Below are 21,436 nucleotides of genomic sequence, written 5' to 3'. Positions count from 1 at the left end.
TATAATGTATAGATAAATCAGTGACCGGCCCCCTGTATAATGTATACATAAATCAGTGACCGGCCCCCTGTATAATGTATAGTTAAATTAGTTACCGGCCCCCTGTATAACGTATAGATAAATCAGTGACCGGCCCCCTGTATAATGTATAGTTAAATCAGTGACCGCCCCCCTGTGTAATGTATAGATAAATTAGTGACCGGCCCCCTGTATAATGTATAGATAAATCAGTGACCGGCCCCCTGTATAATGTATAGTTAAATTAGTGACCGGCCCCCTGTATAATGTATAGATGAATCAGTGACCGGCCCCCTGTATAATGTATAGATAAATCAGTAACCGGCCCCTGTATAATGTGTAGATAAATCAGTGACCGGCCCCTGTATAATGTATAGATAAATCAGTGACCAGCCCCCTGTATAATGTATAGTTAAATTAGTGACCGGCCCCCTGTATAATGTATAGTTAAATTAGTGACCGGCCCCTGTATAATGTATAGTTAAATTAGTGACCGGCCCCTGTATAATGTATAGTTAAATTAGTGACCGGCCCCTGTATTTAGTCTCCAGGGTACAGCAGTGTTATCAGGTGATTGACAAGTCATTAGTAATATATTTTCTGGGCGGAGTTATACACTATTGCCCTGCCTACAACTATTGTCATCCAATCAGCGCGCAGAGCTATTTTTATTTCTCTCAGCATGTCCTTATATGTTAGGTTTCCATAACAACTTTAACTGGCCAATCAACGCGCCGATTTGAAACTCTTCTGCCCCCAGCTGCTGCAAGTGGCTCTCGCTGACCAGGGCCGTCTCTCTGCAGCCAATCAGTAGCTTCCTTTTTTGACAACAGCCAATCCTCAGCATCGCTTCCTCTCACTCGGAGACGAAGCCGGCTGGTGGAGTTTATCAACAACTCTGTCCAATCAGCTCTGAACCTTTCTGTGTCGTATCCAATCAACGCTTTGCTCTTTCCTTACCGAGCTGTAATCACATGGCAGCTACTCCCGAGTACGCGCTGCTGCCGGACAGTGAGCTGAGCATGGAGGGGATAGAGGTGGAAGTGAGGGGCCCCGGCGGGGAGTATTACCCGGTAAGAGAAGGGGCTTCTGTGTCACGGGGCAGGGGCAGTTGGGGTTATTTATAAAGAGTCATTTTCTCTCAAAAAAGTGGTCTTATTTCCATAGCAACCATTTGGATGTTCCATTCATTAGTTATTAGTAGTTGGGTAACTCTGCTGTAGAATTGCCCCTCGCTGCCCGTGTCCTCGCAGTTCGGGCCTTGCTTGGGGCAGTTGGCTGCTTGTTGGAGACGCGCCCCGTGTGTCTATTTATAGCCCTCCTTGCCCGTGGCTGTAGGGCAGATCCGGTTACCCCGTGTGCTGCTGCTCCATGTGCTGCCCCGTGTGCTGCCCCCTCAGACATCCCCTCCGCAGGGCTTTCATTCTAAATAGTATTCAGAATGATTGCGCTTCTGCCTGTTCCTGCCCGTCACGCCACATGCAGGGGGCCCGCCGGCAGGTCGGCCCCATCCGGCCCCCGTCCAGTGTAACGACGCATCGTCTTAGGCTCAGGAGCCGCGTGCCTGTCCCACCGCAGAACTGGGGGGGCCGCAGCGAGCGGGTTGGGAAGAAGGCTTATAAGGGGTATCTCCTTCTCACCGCTGTCCGTCCGTCTGTCTGTCGTTACAGGGCCGCGTCCAGGACGTTCATGAGGACTCGGTGACCGTGGCTTTCCGGAATAAGTAAGTTCAGAATGAATATAGGGAAGTTTTACGCTGAGGAGGGTGGTAGGTAAGTGGAACGACCTCCCAGCAGAAGAGTATAATACAGTGCTTACCTTCTGTATCCGTAACATGCGTGTTCTTTACCTGTGCGTACCCCAAGTATTCAGGAAATGCTCTCGCACCAGACGGGGCATTTACTCGGGGCTTTACCCGCGCCCAGCATCGCCCGTCAGCTCTGTTACATGTTCTGGGTGGGCAGTCAGAGCCCCCCATGTCTTTTCCTCCTGGCCATGTACTGACAGATCTAAGTAACCATCGAAGCTTGCACTCTAATGTGACTTATGGTCGTGCGTCTGCCGGCTCTGTGACCCCATTGATCACGCTGGTTGGGTCAGAGATCTCAATTATGCCCCTTCTGCCTGCAGCTGGATGCCTGAGGGGCAGATCCCCTTCAGTAATGTAAGACTGCCCCCCACGCCGGCGTCCAACATGGAGATAGCCGAGGGAGACCAGGTGGAGGTAAGAGCCTTGTGATAGTTACAGGGTTACTATAGGAATAGCAGAGAGGGCTGCGGGGCAGGATGGAGGGGCAGTGACAGAGCTGTGTGTGGGGGGTTTAGTATAGGAATAGCAGAGAGGGCTGCGGGGCAGGATGGAGGGGCAGTGACAGAGCTGTGTGGGGGGGTTAGTATAGGAATAGCAGAGAGGGCTGCGGGGCAGGATGGAGGGGCAGTGACAGAGCTGTGTGTGCGGGGTTAGTATAGGAATAGCAGAGAGGGCTGCGGGGCAGGATGGAGGGGCAGTGACAGAGCTGTGTGTGTGCGGGGTTAGTATAGGAATAGCAGAGAGGGCTGCGGGGCAGGATGGAGGGGCAGTGACAGAGCTATGTGTGTGTGGGGGGGGTTAGTATAGGAATAGCAGAGAGGGCTGCGGGGCAGGATGGAGGGGCAGTGACAGAGCTATGTGTGTGTGTGGGGGGGTTAGTATAGGAATAGCAGAGAGGGCTGCGGGGCAGGATGGAGGGGCAGTGACAGAGCTGTGTGTGTGTGTGGGGTTAGTATAGGAATAGCAGAGAGGGCTGCGGGGCAGGATGGAGGGGCAGTGACAGAGCTGTGTGTGCGGGGTTAGTATAGGAATAGCAGAGAGGGCTGCGGGGCAGGATGGAGGGGCAGTGACAGAGCTGTGTGTGTGCGGGGTTAGTATAGGAATAGCAGAGAGGGCTGCGGGGCAGGATGGAGGGGCAGTGACAGAGCTGTGTGTGTGCGGGGTTAGTATAGGAATAGCAGAGAGGGCTGCGGGGCAGGATGGAGGGGCAATGACAGAGCTGTGTGTGTGGGGGGGTTAGTATAGGAATAGCAGAGAGGGCTGCGGGGCAGGATGGAGGGGCAGTGACAGAGCTGTGTGTGTGCGGGGTTAGTATAGGAATAGCAGAGAGGGCTGCGGGGCAGGATGGAGGGGCAGTGACAGAGCTGTGTGTGCGGGGTTAGTATAGGAATAGCAGAGAGGGCTGCGGGGCAGGATGGAGGGGCAGTGACAGAGCTGTGTGTGTGTGTGTGTGCGGGGTTAGTATAGGAATAGCAGAGAGGGCTGCGGGGCAGGATGGAGGGGCAGTGACAGAGCTGTGTGTGTGCAGGGTTAGTATAGGAATAGCAGAGAGGGCTGCGGGGCAGGATGGAGGGGCAGTGACAGAGCTGTGTGTGTGCGGGGTTAGTATAGGAATAGCAGAGAGGGCTGCGGGGCAGGATGGAGGGGCAGTGACAGAGCTGTGTGTATGTGTGTGCGGGGTTAGTATAGGAATAGCAGAGAGGGCTGCGGGGCAGGATGGAGGGGCAGTGACAGAGCTGTGTGTGTGGGGTTAGTATAGGAATAGCAGAGAGGGCTGCGGGGCAGGATGGAGGGGCAGTGACAGAGCTGTGTGCGGGGTTAGTATAGGAATAGCAGAGAGGGCTGCGGGGCAGGATGGAGGGGCAGTGACAGAGCTGTGTGTGCGCGGGGTTAGTATAGGAATAGCAGAGAGGGCTGCGGGGCAGGATGGAGGGGCAGTGACAGAGCTGTGTGTGTGGGGGGGGTTAGTATAGGAATAGCAGAGAGGGCTGCGGGGCAGGATGGAGGGGCAGTGACAGAGCTGTGTGTGTGTGCGGGGGGTTAGTATAGGAATAGCAGAGAGGGCTGCGGGGCAGGATGGAGGGGCAGTGACAGAGCTGTGTGTGCGGGGGGTTAGTATAGGAATAGCAGAGAGGGCTGCGGGGCAGGATGGAGGGGCAGTGACAGAGCTGTGTGTGCGGGGTTAGTATAGGAATAGCAGAGAGGGCTGCGGGGCAGGATGGAGGGGCAGTGACAGAGCTGTGTGTGGGGGGGGTTAGTATAGGAATAGCAGAGAGGGCTGCGGGGCAGGATGGAGGGGCAGTGACAGAGCTGTGTGTGTGTGGGGTTAGTATAGGAATAGCAGAGAGGGCTGCGGGGCAGGATGGAGGGGCAGTGACAGAGCTGTGTGTGTGTGGGGGGTTAGTATAGGAATAGCAGAGAGGGCTGCGGGGCAGGATGGAGGGGCAGTGACAGAGCTGTGTGTGTGTGGGGTTAGTATAGGAATAGCAGAGAGGGCTGTGGGGCAGGATGGAGGGGCAGTGACAGAGCTGTGTGTGCGGGGGGTTAGTATAGGAATAGCAGAGAGGGCTGCGGGGCAGGATGGAGGGGCAGTGACAGAGCTGTGTGTGTGCGGGGTTAGTATAGGAATAGCAGAGAGGGCTGCGGGGCAGGATGGAGGGGCAGTGACAGAGCTGTGTGTGGGGGGTTAGTATAGGAATAGCAGAGAGGGCTGCGGGGCAGGATGGAGGGGCAGTGACAGAGCTGTGTGTGTGTGGGGTTAGTATAGGAATAGCAGAGAGGGCTGCGGGGCAGGATGGAGGGGCAGTGACAGAGCTGTGTGTGGGGGGGGGTTAGTATAGGAATAGCAGAGAGGGCTGCGGGGCAGGATGGAGGGGCAGTGACAGAGCTGTGTGTGTGCGGGGTTAGTATAGGAATAGCAGAGAGGGCTGTGGGGCAGGATGGAGGGGCAGTGACAGAGCTGTGTGTGGGGTTAGTATAGGAATAGCAGAGAGGGCTGCGGGGCAGGATGGAGGGGCAGTGACAGAGCTGTGTGTGGGGTCAGTACAGGGAGGGCTGCGGGGCAGGATGGAGGGGCACCGATGTGTCTTTTTGTTGCAGGTATTGTTTGGAAGTAACGGCCAGGAGTCCAGCGGCTGGTGGGTTGCGCATGTGCGGATGATAAAGGGAGATGTGAGTACGCTTTGTTTTCTGTTCTTTAGTATTACATTGAATACCCCGGCTGCCCCCGTGCCTCGTGTCTGCTGCCCCCGGCTGGCACGCAGGTGTATGGGGGGCCGGTGGGTTGAGGTGGGGCGAGTGCCGGGCTCACCGGTCGGTGTCAGTTCTTTGTAGTGGAGCGCTCCGCTTCCGGCTCTCCGTATAATGAGATCGTCAGCCTGGATCGGATTCGGCCGCTCAACCCGCATAAGGAGGCCACCAGCAACACGTTCTTCAAGCTCAGTGTGCCGGTCCCGGAGGATCTGAGGGAGGTGTGAGTGTGCGCCATTCCTCTACTGTGTGTCTGCGCTCCCCCTTGGGGCAGCCGCCACGTGCCCCCCGCCTTCCCTGTGTGCCCCCCCCGCCTTCCCTGTGTGCCCCCGCCTTCCCTGTGTGCCCCCCGCGCCCCCCACCTTCCCTTGTGCCGGTGCCGCGGGGTGCTGGGTGTTTGACACGCGTGTCATTGTTACGTTTATCCTGTTTTTGTTGCAGCTGCTCCGTCGCCAACATTCATAAAGAGTTTAAGAAAGCTGTGGGTGCCGACTGTGTATTTTTGGACAAAACGGGTGAAAACCTGATTATTCTGGTGAGTGAGGAACGCGAGGACGGCCGGGGTAAGCGATGAGACGCAGCGCCCGGACGCGTCGGAACCGACTCCTCTGTTTGTCTTCCGCAGGCGACCAGCGAGTCGGTTATTAAACATTCATCGCTGCTGTGCGACGTTCACCTGCGCAGCATTCAGACCATTCGCAGGTTAATGAATCAGATCGAGGAGGCCAACAAGCAGCTGGAGGTAAGAGGACAGCCGAGGGGCATCTCCGCCCCTCCCCCAGTGTCGCCCCGAGTCTGCCCCGCCCCTTATGGGGCGACGATGGGAGCCCCGCAGGGTGTAAAGGTGATAATCTGTCTCTCGCAGACCAGGAAGCAGTTGGCTGAAGCCTATCAGGAGGAGTTCGAGGTGCGGGAGGATCTGATTGGTCTGGCTATCGGCGCTCATGGGGTTAATATACAGCAAGCGCGGAAAGTGCCTGGAGTGTCCGCCATCGAGCTGGACGAAAGCCGCTCCACGTTCCGCGTGTACGGCGAGGTGAGCGCAGAGCCGTTACCCTTATCCTTTTTGGCAGTTAAGGGGTTAAAACTGAATTGCTCCCCCCCGTGTCCCTGCAGACCCCAGAGGCGGTGAAGGCGGCCCGCGCCTACCTGGAGTTCTCCGAGGGCTCCATGCCGGTCCCCCGGATGTTTGTGGGTGAGTCCGGGGAGGTTTGGGGTAAAGAATACAGGGAGAGGGCAGTGACGGGGGCGGCGGGGTGTCCATACCTGGAGTTGCCTTCCAGAAGCCGTGGTGGGGAGTAACGGTTGGTATTTAGAGGCTGCACGGCCTCCTCTCCCCCAGGAATGTCGGCCCCTAGGTTGGCTTCCGTTCCCCACTGACATTAAACTGTCTCCCGCATTGCCCCTTCTATTACCCCCCCAGGCAAAATCATCGGGAAGAACGGGAAGGTGATCCAGGACATCGTGGATAAGTCGGGCGTCGTGAGGGTCCGAGTCGAGGGAGACGCCGATAAGACGGAGCCGAGGAAAGAGGTAAGGGGCCCCGTGTGTCCCGCTGCAGAGCATCGCGCCGCGCGCTCTCGTCCCTGACTTACATCTCTCCGTTGCTGTCTGTGCAGGAGACGGTCCCGTTCGTGTTCGTCGGCACGCAGGAGAGCATCAGCAATGCCCTGGCTCTTCTGGAATACCAGGTCGCCCACCTGCAGGTCTGTCTCTTCTTACTTGGCGTTACTCGCTGTTGGTTGACGTGGTGTCTGGCAGGGTGGCTGCCCCGGGAGGGGTGGGTTGGTGGTCTGCATGGTGGTTTCTTGTGAAGCAGGATTCCGTCGTTTGTTAAAGAATTAAGTCTCCGGATTCTCCGCTTCGTGGTCGTGTGTGACGCCATTTTGTTTTTGGAAGCACCGCCTCCTCCCTCTGAGGGTTTAATATCGGAGGCATTGTATGTGTCCAGGGGGCTCCCGTCTGTCTGTCCCGCCGTCACATTAACCGTAAGCCCCTCTGTGTGTCCAGGATCTAGAGCAGCTGAGGATGCATCGCCTGCTCATTGAGGACGAGCTCAGATACGTGATGGTGGGAGGGGGGCCGGCTACCAGCGCCTGGGCAGAAGGGGATGGGGCAAATACGACTGACGATGGCCAAGGCAACTGGGGCAGCGGTGAGTGAAACGAAGGGGCAGTTTCAGGGGGCGGATGCGCATCGGAGTTCAGGGTTGGGAAAACTTCAAAAGCTCTTGGGTGCGTCGGTAGCGGCATAAAGGGTTAAATCATCCAAATTCATCTTAAAACCATTACCGCAGCACCCAAACCGCCTCACCCCGGCAAGAAGAAAGAGGACAGAGGCGACGATCGGGAACCCTCACTAATCATGGACTGTAAGTGTGCTCAGTTCTGTACCAATGCTGCGTACCGTGTCGTGGTGTAGTAGTGTGAGGGGGAGGCCAGCGCTGTGTATATGTGTTGTGTAGTAGTGTGTGAGGGGTGGCTGGCGCTGTGTAGTAGTGTGTGTGTGTGTGTGTGGGGGGAGTAGTAGAGTGTGTGTGTGTGGGGGGGGAGTAGTAGTGTGTGTGTGTGGGGGGGGAGTAGTAGTGTGTGTGTGTGGGGGGGGGGAGTAGTAGTGTGTGTGTGTGTGGGGGGGGAGTAGTAGAGTGTGTGTGGGGGGGGGAGTAGTAGAGTGTGTGTGGGGGGGGGAGTAGTAGAGTGTGTGGGGGGGGGGGGAGTAGTAGAGTGTGTGTGGGGGGGGAGTAGTAGAGTGTGTGTGGGGGGGGGAGTAGTAGAGTGTGTGTGGGGGGGGAGTAGTAGAGTGTGTGTGTGGGGGGGGAGTAGTAGAGTGTGTGTGGGGGGGGAGTAGTAGAGTGTGTGTGTGGGGGGGGAGTAGTAGAGTGTGTGTGTGGGGGGGGAGTAGTAGAGTGTGTGTGTGGGGGGGGAGTAGTAGAGTGTGTGTGGGGGGGGGGAGTAGTAGAGTGTGTGTGTGGGGGGGGGAGTAGTAGAGTGTGTGTGTGGGGGGGGGGAGTAGTAGAGTGTGTGTGTGGGGGGGGGAGTAGTAGAGTGTGTGTGTGGGGGGGAGTAGTAGAGTGTGTGTGTGTGGGGGGGGGAGTAGTAGAGTGTGTGTGGGGGGGGAGTAGTAGAGTGTGTGGGGGGGGGAGTAGTAGAGTGTGTGTGGGGGGGGGAGTAGTAGAGTGTGTGTGTGGGGGGGGAGTAGTAGAGTGTGTGTGTGGGGGGGGAGTAGTAGAGTGTGTGTGGGGGGGAGTAGTAGAGTGTGTGTGGGGGGGAGTAGTAGAGTGTGTGTGTGGGGGGGAGTAGTAGAGTGTGTGTGTGTGTGGGGGGGAGTAGTAGAGTGTGTGTGTGTGGGGGGGGGGAGTAGCAGAGTGTGTGGGGGGGGGAGTAGCAGAGTGTGGGGTGGGGTAGTAGTAGTAGTGTGTGGGGAGGAGTAGTAGAGTGTGTATGGGGGGAATAGTAGTAAAGTGTGGGGGGAGTTGTAGAGTGTGTGTGTGTGGGGGGTAGTAGAGTGTGTAGTAGTAGTGTGTGGGGGGAGTAGTAGAGTGTGTGTGTGTGGTGAGTAGTAGTGTGTGTGGGAGTAGTAGAGTGGGTGTGTGGGGGGGAGTGGGAGTAGGAGTAGTAGTGTGTGGGGGTGTAGTAATTTTGAGTCTTGCTCTCCCAGGTCTATTAGTAGTGTGTGGGGGGGGTAGTAGTAGTAGGTAGTGTGTGTGTGTGGGGGGGGGTAGTAGTGCGTGTGTGGTGGGGGCGAGTAGTAGTGTGTGTGTTCTAGTTCTAGCACTAGAAAGGGTGCAGAGGCGGCTACAAAATTAATAAAAGGAATGGAGCGCTATAGTTATGAAGAAAGGTTAACTAATTTAAATCTGTTTAGTTTAGAAAAACGTCCCCTCAGAGGGGATATGATAACGTTATATAAATATATTCGGGGGGCCGATATACATTAAATAAATATATTCGGGGGGCCGATATACATTATATAAATATATTCGTGGGGCCGATATACATTATATAAATATATTCAGGGCCGATACAAACCATTGTGTGGAAATCTGTTCATAAACAGGACTATGCATAGGACGCGAGGTCAGGCGTTCAGATTGGAAGAAAGGAGATTTAGTCTAAAGCAGAGGAAAGGGTTTTTTACAGACGTACAGACGTTTAAACTGCAACTGGATGGATACCTGGAAAAACATAATATTCGGGGATATAATCTGTAATTATGGGGAAACAGCTTATTGATCCAAGGAGAAATCTGACGGCCATTTTGGGGTGTAGTAATTTTGAGTCTTGCTCTTCCAGGTCTATTAGTAGTGTTTGTGGGGGGGGGGTAGTAGTAGTAGTAGTAGTAGTAGTGTGTGTGTGTGTGTGTGTGTGTGTGTGGGGGGGGAGTAGTAGTAGTGTGTGTGGGGGGAGTAGTAGTGTGTGTGTGTGTGTGGGGGGGGTAGTAATGTGTGTGTGTGTGTGTGTGTGTGTGTGTGTGGGGGGGGTGGGAATAGTAGTGTGTGTGGGGGGGGAAGTAGTAGTAGTAGTGTGTGGGGGGAGTAGTAGTAGTAGTGTGTGGGGGGGGAGTAGTAGTAGTGTGTGTGTGTGGGGGGTGGTGAGAATAGTAGTGTGTGTGGGGGGGGGGTGGGAATAGTAGTGTGTGTGTGTGGGGGGGGGAGTAGTAGTAGTAGTGTGTGGGGGGAGTAGTAGTAGTGTGTGGGGGGAGTAGTAGTAGTGTGTGTGGGGGGGGGGGAGTAGTAGTGTGTGTGGGGGGGGGCAGTAGTAGTAGGAGTGTGTGTGGGGGGGGCAGTAGTAGTAGGAGTGTGTGTGGGGGGGGAGTAGTAGTAGTAGTAGTAGTGTGTGTGTGGGGGGGCAGTAGTAGTAGTAGTAGTGTGTGTGTGGGGGGGCAGTAGTAGTAGTAGTAGTAGTAGTAGTAGTAGTGTGTGTGGGGGGAGTAGTAGTGTGTGTGTGGGGGGAGTAGTAGTAGTAGTAGTAGTGGTGGTGGTAATGGTAGTAGTGTGTGAGAGTAGTAGTAGTAGTAGTGTGTGGTGGTTGTTGTTGTTGTTGTAGTAGCAGCAGCAGCAGCAGCAGCAGCAGCAGCAGTAGTAGTGTGTGTGTGTGAGGCGTGTAGTAGTTTGAGTCTTGCTCTTCCAGGTCTCTCGGTCTCCAATACTCCAGATGAGGGGATCCATAAAATGAAGAGAAATCCGGGCCGGAGACGCGATCCGCTTCCCAACGGAGACCGACCTGCATCCGCTCACAACGGCTTTGGTAACCGCTTTAAATAAACCAAATCTACGGCCCCTGTATAATGTATAGATAAATCAGTGACCGGCCCCTGTATAATGTATAGATAAATCAGTGACCGGCCCCCTGTATAATGTATAGATAAATCAGTGACCGGCCCCTGTATAATGTATAGCTGGGTGGGTTTTTGTACCCCGCTGGGTGGTGCGGCTGAGCTCTCGTTTAATTGCCCCTCTCTCTCTCTCGCAGACGGGGGGATCCGGCCGCAGCCGAAATCTCAAAGCCGGAATGCTGGGCGGCCGCTCCCGAGCCGGCGGGGTGGGCAGACCGGTAAGTGGGTGTGGGGTGTCCGGCAGGTCCAGCCCTGGTGGGGGGGGGCTCGTGTGACCGGTTCGCGGGGGGGGGGGTTGTCCCATGGGTGAAAAAGAGACCTCTGAGATCATGAAAACTTATGTCGTCTTCTATATTCCCTGGGGCCCCCCCGCTAATTAACTCTCCCACCACCAATGGCCCCCCTGATTAACTCTTTCGTCTCCAGTGGCCCCTGCTAATTATCTCCTGTACCGACAGCGCCCCCCACTAATTAATTTCCGGCCCCCCCTGCTTGTTCTTCTCTTTTAATGTTATATTCTGCCCTCTAGGACTCGGCGCTGGGGAGTCTCCTGCCCTCTAGGACTCGGCGCTGGGGAGTCTCCTGCCCTCTAGGACTCGGCGCTGGGGAGTCTCCTGCCCTCTAGGACTCGGCGCTGGGGAGTCTCCTGCCCTCTAGGACGGGGCAGCAGCCGTAACGGACATCAGCGATCCGCCTGCTTCCTCCGCCTCTAAATATTCTGTATAAATACAACTCGTTCTCTATACAGCGTGTCTCTATTTAATACCCCCCCGCGCCGCTGACGTAACCTCCCCCCCGCGCCGCCGACGTACCCTCTCTCTCCCCCCTCGCGCCGCCGACGTACCCTCTCTCCCCCCCCGCGCCGCCGACGTACCCTCTCTCCCCCCCCAGCGCCGCCGAACCCTCTCTCCCCCCCCCAGCGCCGCCGACGTAACCCCCTCTCCTCCACCGATCGTCAACAGTCTGCCCCGAGGGTTCCCCGTATCCGGAGGGTTCCCTGTACAGCCGGCTCGTCTGGGTGCCCCTCACTGCCGGCTGTCCGTTCCAACTAATTTCTCAAAAGCCCTGCGTGAGGAAGGATCCAGTCAGGGGGGAAGTGCTGCCTGGGATCTGTCTGTTGGTGACACCCGCTGGTCAGATGAGGAATTACACTCCTCTAGAGAGCGTTTCTTCAGATACCAAACCGGGCGCAGTGCGTGATACAGCCGGCGCACACGCATGGGACACGCAGCACATCACACGGCCCCGAGCATGTGACAGAAGGGCTTGGGACTGATCCTCCCCTCGGGGCTGTCGATGATGGAGTAGTCGCAGACCGTCTCGGATGGAGAGCTGCAAACCGCAGAGCGTCCTCATCGCAGCGCCTCGGGGGCCACACTCCCCCCGCCCGGCATGTCTCTGTGTGTATTGGGCAGCTGGGCCCCCGGGGCCGCTCCGTTGTGTCCTTGGCTCTGATGAGGTCCCGCTGGGGGGGGGGGCACAAGTCTCGAGTTTCAGGCTCCGGAGGAAGTTAAAGCGAGAGTGGGATTCCCGGCAGAGCCGTCTCAGGGTCCTGCGTGTGTAGTCGCACACGGAGGAGGCTCCCGGCCCAGTTGGTATATTGGTAGCTGTTTTCTTGTACGTGATTGGGCCCTTTGCCCATCTTTAGGGGCCCCGAGGATCTGGGTGAAGATCCGGCCCCCGCGGTGTGAATGAAAAAGCCTCCTTACGTGTCGTTTTTCTAAAGATCATCCCTGTGTTCTCATCGGCCCCACCCGGCCCCCGTCTGTAACGACGCAAACCTACTCAGTCGGTCTCGTCTTATATTCAGGAGCCGTATGTCTATCCCATGCATGTTTAATCCCCTCACTGTATTACCCTCTACCACCTCTGCTGGGGAACCACTCCACTTATCTACCACCCTCTCAGTAAAGTAACCCCCCCTCCATTGAGAGTAGGAGTGCTCTTTTATGACCCTCGTTAACGTGGCTGATGTACGGCGTTCTCTCCATAGTCCATTGGCTACCGCCAGCCTTAACTGGCAGCAGAGGGGTTAAGTTAACCCCGTCCCTCCTGCCTGCGCAGACACCAGGTTAATGCATGCGGGGCCGGCCCAGCTCTTGTTTATAGTAACGGTGCAGCTGGTTGGGGGGCTCAGGGTGCGATGCCTGGGGGGCACAGCCTCCGGCCGGCTCTTTATTATGCGCCGGGAGGACGGACGCTCAAACATTACAATAGGGAGCCGCTGCCCCGCAGAGCTTACAATCTAAATACAAAACAAGGCCGGGGAGAGACGCGCACGCCGGGGGTCCGACGCCAAGCGCGAGGTACGAGCATCGCGGCGTGGAGGAGAGAGAGAGACGGGGGAGAGAGAGACGGGGGAGAGAAGAGTGAGAGACGGGGGGGGAGAGAGACGGGGGAGAGAAGAGTGGGAGACGGGGGGGAGAGAGACGGGGGGCGGGGGAGAAGAAAGGGGACAGGAGAAAAAGATGGGTAGAGAAGAGAGAGACGGAGGAGAGAAGAGCCATTATTCCAAAGGAGGAGAAAAGTTACAACAAGAGAGTCAGAGACTGAGAGGGTGGGAGATAAGTGGAGCAGCCTCCCAGCAGAGGTGGTAGAGGGTAACACAGTGAGGGTATTAAACATGCGTGGGATAGGGACGCGGCCAGCGACTGGTTAAGCTCGGAGTTGTTATAGCGATGAGCCGGATGCGTGTATTCGCTATTGGCTGGGGGTGATGGGAGTTTTCGTGGCCCATCGCGGCTCCTCGGGTTCCGGCCTCCGCTCGCCCCGCAGGCGCCCCCTCACCTCCTCCTGCCCCGCAGGCGCCCCCTCACCTCCTCCCGCCCCGCAGGCGCCCCCTCACCTCCTCCCGCGGCAGCCCCCTCACCTCCTCCCGCCCCGCAGGCGCCCTCCCACCTCCTCCCGCCCCGCAGGTGCCCCCTCACCTCCTCCCGCCCCGCAGGTGCCCCCTCACCTCCTCCCGCCCCGCAGGCACCCCCTCACCTCCTCCCGCGGCAGCCCCCGCACCAGTAAGAGACCAGATAAACCGGTTACTTCCCAACAATCGCCCGGTTACCCCGTTCACTGACCCCGGAGGCTTCCAGGATCCACCCAGACGCGCCGTGTAACACCCCCCCCCCGCTGCCCGCGCTCGTTACCCATATATTACACGCTATGGGGTAGTAATGGCCCACAGATGGGTAATCCATAGATGGAGCTCAGGAAGGATCCAGCCTGAAATCCTAGAAGCCCCGAAGCTCTAATGACAAACAAATGACCTCGGCCTCTGGGGCCCCCTCTCCATTGTGCCCATCCCCCGATGCAGAGGCTTTTATTCCCCCCCATTAGGTGGCAGACGTTAGGGGACAGGGGGACCGTCACCCCCAGTAACCCCCCCAGGACCCCCTTTAGCTGCTGGATGTTGGGGTAGAAGACTGAGCTCAGGGTTTTCTACCCTAATAACCTGTAATGGGGTTTTGGCCCTCGAGGGCCGCTTCGGAGCCGGGATCACGATCACGCTCGTTATAGGGACATGAGAAAGAGACTGCTGTGCGCTGGGAGAGCCCCCGGGGCACACGGATGTTACACGTGTTGCTGAGCTGCGCGTGTAAAGTGCATACCGTGGGCAGCTCTGTCTCCGGGGGCCGCGGATTTCCCCTCCTGTCCCCGGGGGCCACTGATTCCCCCTCCTGTCCCCGGGGGCCACCGATTCCCCCTCCTGTCCCCGGAGGCCACCGATTCCCCCTCCGCCGTGTTCCCGGGGGCCACGGATTCCCCCTCCTGTCCCCGGGGGCCACCCATTCCCCCTCCTGTCCCCGGGGGCCACCGATCCCCCCTCCTCTCCCCGGGGGCCACCGATCCGCCCTCCTGTCCCCGGGGGCCACCGATCCCCCCTCCTGTCCCCGGGGGCCACCGATCCCCCCTCCTGTCCCCGGGGGCCACCCATTCCCCCTCCTGTCCCCGGGGGCCACCGATTCCCCCTCCTGTCCCCGGGGCCGGCACTTTGTCACGGCTCCATGCACACATTGTCACGCGGACGCACACACACACAGGAGTAGTGGAGGCGGTGGGGGGCAGTCACAGGGGATGGGGGAGGGGGAGGTGGGACAGTTGGCGGAGCACTGAACACAAAGCCCGGGAGCGGGGTATGTGGGAGGGAGGGGCAGCCCGGCGGGGGGCAGTATGCATGTGTATAGGAGAGGCCCGGGCTTTTATTCCTCAGTAATACCCCGGCGTGCGGGGCGGCTGCGTGCAGATGGTGCGGATCGCGCTCTCCTCACCTACCAGAGCCGTGCATGCGCAGCGCCGAGTACACCTGCTGCCATCACACAACAAAATAAATGCAGGACCCCCCCAAAGGGTGTACAGTGCAGAGTACACTGCGTGCAGTTGGTGCGGAGTGCTGGATGAGTGACCCCAAAGTGAACAGACCCCTCTGTATATGTGCACAGTGACGTGTGTGTCAGTGTGTGTCACTAGTGTGTGTGTCACTAGTGTGTGTGTCAGTGTGTGTCACTAGTGTGTGTATCAGTGTGTGTCACTAGTGTGTGTGTCAGTGTGTGTCACTAGTGTGTGTATCAGTGTGTGTCACTAGTGTGTGTATCAGTGTGTGTCACTAGTGTGTGTGTCAATGTGTGTGTCACTAGTGTGTGTCACTAGTGTGTGTCAGTGTGTGTCACTAGTGTGTGTCAGTGTGTGTCACTATTGTGTGTGTCAGTGTGTGTCACTAGTGTGTGTATCAGTGTGTGTCACTAGTGTGTGTGTCAGTGTGTGTCACTAGTGTGTGTGTCAGTGTGTGTCACTAGTGTGTGTGTCAGTGTGTGTATCAGTGTGTGTGTCACTGTGTGTCACTAGTGTGTGTCAGTGTGTGTCACTAGTGTGTGTATCAGTGTGTGTCACTAGTGTGTGTCACTAATGTGTGTGTCAGTGTGTGTCACTAGTGTGTGTATCAGTGTGTGTCACTAGTGTGTGTGTCAGTGTGTGTCACTAGTGTGTGTGTCAATGTGTGTCACTAGTGTGTGTATCAGTGTGTATTAGAGTGTGTATCACTAGTGTGTGTGTCATTATGTTTATCACTGTTGTATGTATTAGTGTTGTGTTGTATGTATCAGTGTGTGTATTAGTGTTGTGTGGCAGGGTGTATTGTGTATTAGTGTTGTGTAGCAGGGTGTATTGTGTATTAGTGTTGTGTAGCAGGGTGTATTGTGTATTAGTGTTGTGTAGCAGGGTGTATTGTGTATTAGTGTTGTGTGGCAGGGTGTATTGTGTATAATTGTGTATTAGTGTTGTGTAGCAGGGGGTATTGTGTATTAGTGTTGTGTAGCAGGGGGTATTGTGTATTAGTGTTGTGTAGCAGGGTGTATTGTGTATTAGTGTTGTGTAGCAGGGTGTATTGTGTATTAGTGTTGTGTAGCAGGGTGTATTGTGTATTAGTGTTGTGTAGCAGGGGGTATTGCGTATTAGTGTTGTGTAGCAGGGGGTATTGTGTATTAGGGTTGTGTAGCAGGGTGTATTGTGTATTAGTGTTGTGTAGCAGGGTGTATTGTGTATTAGTGTTGTGTAGCAGGGGGTATTGTGTATTAGTGTTGTGTAGCAGGGGGTATTGTGTATTAGTGTTGTGTAGCAGGGTGTATTGTGTATAATTGTGTATTAGTGTTGTGTAGCAGGGTGTATTGTGTATTAGTGTTGTGTAGCAGGGTGTATTGTGTATTAGTGTTGTGTAGCAGGGGGTATTGTGTATTAGTGGTGTGTGGCAGGGTGTATTGTGTATAATTGTGTATTAGTGTTGTGTAGCAGGGGGTATTGTGTATTAGTGTTGTGTAGCAGGGGTATTGCGCGCAGGGCTTGTTGTCTCCGCGTAGTATTGTGGTCTATAATGAGTTAAACGCCGAAGGGGCGGGGTCTGGTGCGGAGGCTGGCTTGTGATTGGCCGGGAGCGCAGGGGGGTGGTGGGGGCAGTTTAAAGCTCTGGGGGCGGGCAGTTTCCCTGCGTGTACAGAGTGGAGCTCAGAAAGTCCGGAGGAGACACCGAGAGAGGCACCGGGGGAGACGCGCGGACCGAGACCGGAGACACCGGGGGAGACGCACGGACCGAGACCGGAGACCACCTGCCCCATGTACCCCCTCACCCCCCACCAGCAGGAGCAGCCGCCGGGGGACCCCCAACTAATGCCGGAGCAGCTCACCATGAGGGGATCCCCCACAATGCACCAGCGCCACCCTCAGCAGGGGCAGGAGCCCCCCACAATGCACCAGCTGGGGCAGCACCCCGTGAGGTACTCCCCACCATTCTACCCCCAGCAGGGGCAGCACCCCCTGAGGTTCTCCCCACCAGCACAGCACCAGCTAGATCAGCATCCAAAGGCGGACCCCCAGCAGGTGCAGCAGCCTTTCACGGACCCCCCAACCACCCAGCAGCAGCCAGAGCCGCATCACCCGGCCCGGGACCCCCAGCAGGTGCAGCAGGAGGAGAAGAACCCCCCAATGGGCAAAACCCCCACCCAGGAGGAGCCACTAACGGCTGATGCCCCTGCCCAGGGGAAGCCTCTGATAATGGACGCCCCCGCGCAGAAGCCCACCCAGGGGAAGCGTGCAGACAAGGACGCTCTGATAGTGAAGCGCCCCATGAACGCCTTCATGGTATGGTCCAGCGAGGAGCGGAAGCGCGTGTCTGCCCAGTACCCCAAGATGCATAACTCTGAGATCAGCCGGCGGCTGGGGGAGGTCTGGAGGGGGCTGGGGGAGGAGGAGAGGAGACCCTACAGGGAGGAGGCCAAGAGGCTGAGGGCACAACATGCCCGGGACTACCCGGGGTACAAATACACCCCCCGAAAGAAGAGGAAGGACAAGGGGGACCCGGCCTCCAAACAAGGGGGCGGGCAAGGAAACGGCCTCCCCCTGCCTGCGTTGGAAGCCCCACAATCGGTGCTGCCCCTGGGGGCAGAGAACAGAGGGTACCAAGCCCAGCTGGACATGGAAAGCAGCGGGTACCAAGCCCAGCCCGGGGCAGATAACCGAGGCTTCCAATCCCAACTGGCAGCAGCAAGCAGAGGCTACCAAGCTCAGTCCGGGGCAACAAACAGAGGCTACGAGGCGCAGTCTGGGCCGGAAAACAGAGGCTACCAAACTCAATTCGGGGCAGCAAACAGAGGCTACCAAGCTCAGCCCGGGGCAGCAAACAGAGGCTACCATCCGCAGTATAACGGCTATCAAGACTCTTACGGGTGAGTTCCTTGGGCTCCTAACCCCCCCTTCGTGTCCCTTGTTGCCTTTCTGCCCCCGGCTCCTGCTTTCTCAGCTTGCATCTCGCTCCCTCTGCTGTATCGGTTCTATTACCCCTGTAGGCTCTTATCTACCCCTCTCAGGGGCCGGAAGATGGTTGTTGAATGTCTTTGCCTTCAGGCTCCGTTCTCCCAAGAGAATGCGGGGGAGGGGAGTAATGGCCAGGTAATGGGCTCACCTGACGCTAGTCGTTCCATCCGCTGACCAGCCCCTTCGCACACTTACCCCTGCTGTAATGCCCCTTCCTAGGCTTCTTCCTTCCACACACCAGACTTGGTCTACCTACCCCTATACCCCCCCCGCTATATCTATCACGTGATAAAGTGATTCCATCCCACGTGGGGACTTCTGCTGCCTACTCGGTCTCCCCTCGCCAAATCCCCCACCCTCCCCCTTACTGTTGTGGCCCAGGGCACTAGCCGTGCCCTCCCCTTCCCCCTCCTGCCCCGAGGCCTCATCGCTTTGGGTTTTGTTGCTTATGGATCCGTGTTTGTATAGAGTCCTGCCGGTCTCCGTATGTCCGGCACCGAGATCCTGTGTTAATTGTACTTTTTCCTCCCCAGATATCTTCCCTATATGGGGCCACCCAAGCTGGACGCCCTCCACGGCCCCGTTGGCGACGTGTCTGCGCTCTATGGATTCGGTCTCTTTGATTTTGGGGAGCGGCGAGGGATTCACCCCCAGGTTCATTACCAGACGGTGGAGGTGGAGAGCAGCGGCTCCCTGACGAGCCTGTGACGGCGGGGGGCGGAGGCGGGTCAGTGCTGACCGGCTGAATTACGGTACCCCCCCTCCACAGGACTCCTCGAGCTCCGCCTCCCAGGATCAGCCCAAACGCCATTGTCTCCAACAGGGACCCAAAGAGGGGCCCCGCCAGTGAACTCTGTCCAATTCATGCCCCCCCGGAGCCGCTGGTCTCAGGACTACCTCTGCAGACCCCACGCAACTCTCACGGACCCCTACAACGCGTTAGGGCCCCTACAGAGGGGCCACAGTGTGACGGCAGCTGTATTTATTAGATGTCTTATTAAAGGGCAGATACCGGCGTATATCGCTCTGACGGGCCGAGCCGGCTTTGTGTCCTGGGATCTCGTGGCTTGTGTTCTGACACCACTGGGTCGCTGTCCTTCGGGTTGATGTGGCCGAGGCGCCCTAAAAATACCGTCGGTGGAACCGATCCTAGAGGACAGAACCTGATCCGTGACATGTGCAGAATGGAAGCTTTGGACCGCCTGGGGCAGATGTTTGCACCCGTTCTCCGGCGGTTCTCACGGGGGGCCTTCAGGAAAAGCCCTGTGTGCTACCCAACCAAGCCCCCCATCCCCCCCCCCCGTGGCTGCAGTCTGCGCATGGCCCGTCCTGAAGCTCGGTCACAGATTTAGGGCGCTCCCGTATCTCCCTCTGTACCGGGCATGGGAACGATTTTATTATTATTTGTACGCCCGGCGGAGGTTTTAGTCGTCGTCTCGTCGCCCTCCTCCTCGGATGTTCGTAGTATTTTTTTAAATTGACCCATAGAATGTTTTTTAAATATTTTTCTATTCGCTGACTTGTTGAATTTGTATTTTTTTCTAGTAAAATATTAAAAAGATAAAATGAAACGTGCCGGCTGAGTCTTCTGTCTGTTAAAGGCGCTGGGAGTGGGGGAGGGGGAGGCTGCGTTTTAATCAGTTTCTGGGTTGTGGGTCCGGAGAGGTGAGGATCGCAGGAGTCGAAAGCTTTGCTTCAAAATCACATTTTCTAAAGGCTTTATTTCATTTACAAAAAAACGGACTCCCTCCCCCAAGATTATTGGCCACCTCTGCTGGGAGGCTGCTCCACTTATCTACTGCCCCTGCAGTAAAGAAAGCGTTCCTTCCATCCCATCTCAGTCTCTGACTCTCTGGTGTTGGATTCCAGTCTCTTGTTGTAACTTATCTTCCTTTAAAATAAATTCCCTCCCGTTCTTTTATTAACCCCTTCTATGTATTTAAAAGTTTTGTTACCGTCTCCTACAGATAATTTATTTCATAGCTGCCAACAGTCCAGACAACTGGGATCATGTCCCAGTAAACATCCCATTGTTCAAACTTCCAGCAGCTTAGCAGGCACGGTGTCTGTATTGACTACCCTGTATGTGCAGAGGTGGCATGTGATAGGAGGAAGGATCGGTGACATCACTTCAGCCATGTGGTGTGCGTGGAGTAGGATGTAGATGGGGCAGTGGTGTGTATGATGTCATACATCCTTTAGTGTTGGTAAGTATACAGAACAACCTGTGCAACGGCCAACTCCCTCGGCCCCAAATGCAGTAAAACCTTAACAAGTCGCTGGTCTCGTCTTTTCAGGAGCCGTATGTCTATCCCATGTATATTTAAATTCTCTTGCTGTATTAACCTTTACAACTTCTGGTTGGCTGTTCTGCTTATCTACCACTCTCGGCAAGTAACCAGTATCTCTTTGTAATTGTCGTTTAATGCACTTAGTGGCCAGCAGAAGGCAGTCATGTCTCTGTTATTGTCATGTAATGCACTTAGTGGCCAGCAGAGGGCAGTCATGTCTTTGTTATTGTTATGTAATGCACTTAGTAGCCAGCAGAGGGCAGTCATGTCTGTTATTGTCATGTAATGCACTTAGTAGCCAGCAGAGGGCAGTCATGTCTTTGTTGTCTTGAAATGAATTTAGTGACCAGCAGAGGGCAGTCATGTCTTTGTCGTGTAATGTGTTTAGTGACCAGCAGAGGGCAGTCATGTCTTTGTCGTGTAATGTGTTTAGTGGCCAGCAGAGGGCAGTCATGTCTTTGTCTTGAATTTAATTTAGTGACCAGCAGAGGGCAATCATGTCTCTGTCATGTAATGTGTTTAGTGACCAGCAGAGGACAGTCATGTCTTTGTCATGTAATGTGTTTAGTGACCAGCAGAGGGCAGGCATGTCTTATTGTGTTATGCATTTACTGACCGGCAGAGGGCAGGCATGTCTTATTGTGTTATACATTTACTGAACAGCAGAGGGCAGGCATGTCTTATTGTCGTGTAATGCATTTACTGACCAGCAGAGGACAGGCATGTCTTATTGTCGTGTAATGCATTTACTGACCGGCAGAGGGCAGGCATGTCTTATTGTCGTGTAATGTATTTACTGACCGGCAGAGGGCAGGCATGTCTTATTGTCGTGTAATGTATTTACTGGCCAGCAGAGGGCAGGCATGTCTTATTGTCGTGTAATGCATTTACTGACCGGCAGAGGGCAGGCATGTCTTATTGTCGTGTAATGCATTTACTGACCGGCAGAGGGCAGGCATGTCTTATTGTCGTGTAATGTATTTACTGACCGGCAGAGGGCAGGCATGTCTTATTGTCGTGTAATGTATTTACTGACCAGCAGAGGACAGGCATGTCTTATTGTCGTGTAATGCATTTACTGACCGGCAGAGGGCAGGCATGTCTTATTGTCGTGTAATGTATTTACTGACCAGCAGAGGACAGGCATGTCTTATTGTCGTGTAATGCATTTACTGACCGGCAGAGGGCAGGCATGTCTTATTGTCGTGTAATGTATTTACTGGCCAGCAGAGGGCAGGCATGTCTTATTGTCGTGTAATGTATTTACTGACCGGCAGAGGGCAGGCATGTCTTATTGTCGTGTAATGTATTTACTGACCGGCAGAGGGCAGGCATGTCTTATTGTCGTGTAATGCATTTACTGACCAGCAGAGGACAGGCATGTCTTATTGTCGTGTAATGCATTTACTGACCGGCAGAGGGCAGGCATGTCTTATTGTCG

At 55.7% G+C, this 21,436-nt stretch overlaps 1 protein-coding gene across 1 annotated transcript; it reads left to right on the top strand.

Moving 5' to 3' along the window:
* Window positions 1–928: 928 nt before the first annotated feature.
* On the top strand, window positions 929–18,471 carry FXR2 (FMR1 autosomal homolog 2). The gene is made up of 16 exons (XM_053463171.1): window positions 929–1,091; window positions 1,689–1,741; window positions 2,149–2,242; window positions 4,928–4,999; window positions 5,152–5,300; window positions 5,519–5,612; window positions 5,703–5,819; window positions 5,943–6,113; window positions 6,194–6,272; window positions 6,501–6,610; window positions 6,697–6,783; window positions 7,088–7,232; window positions 7,374–7,448; window positions 10,207–10,323; window positions 10,549–10,629; window positions 18,238–18,471. Exons 1-16 carry the CDS (start codon window positions 993–995, stop codon window positions 18,399–18,401), a joined length of 1,707 nt encoding a protein of 568 aa, XP_053319146.1. The 5' UTR covers window positions 929–992; the 3' UTR covers window positions 18,402–18,471.
* The last annotated feature ends 2,965 nt before the right edge of the window (window positions 18,472–21,436 follow it).

Source organism: Spea bombifrons, chromosome 4, assembly GCF_027358695.1.
Source record: "Spea bombifrons isolate aSpeBom1 chromosome 4, aSpeBom1.2.pri, whole genome shotgun sequence".
Taxonomy (NCBI): Eukaryota; Metazoa; Chordata; class Amphibia; order Anura; family Pelobatidae; genus Spea; species Spea bombifrons.
Note: the sequence above shows the minus strand (reverse complement) of the source record. Positions and strands in the feature narration are given on the sequence as shown.

Excerpts from the sequence above, each read along its gene's own strand:
- FXR2 (XM_053463171.1), top strand. The coding sequence starts at position 993 with ATGGCAGCTACTCCCGAGTACGCGCTGCTGCCGGACAGTGAGCTGAGC. Across the intron at positions 1,092-1,688 it reads CCGGCGGGGAGTATTACCCG|GGCCGCGTCCAGGACGTTCA; the intron begins GTAAGAGAAGGG and ends CTGTCGTTACAG. Across the intron at positions 5,301-5,518 it reads CCGGAGGATCTGAGGGAGGT|CTGCTCCGTCGCCAACATTC; the intron begins GTGAGTGTGCGC and ends TTTTTGTTGCAG.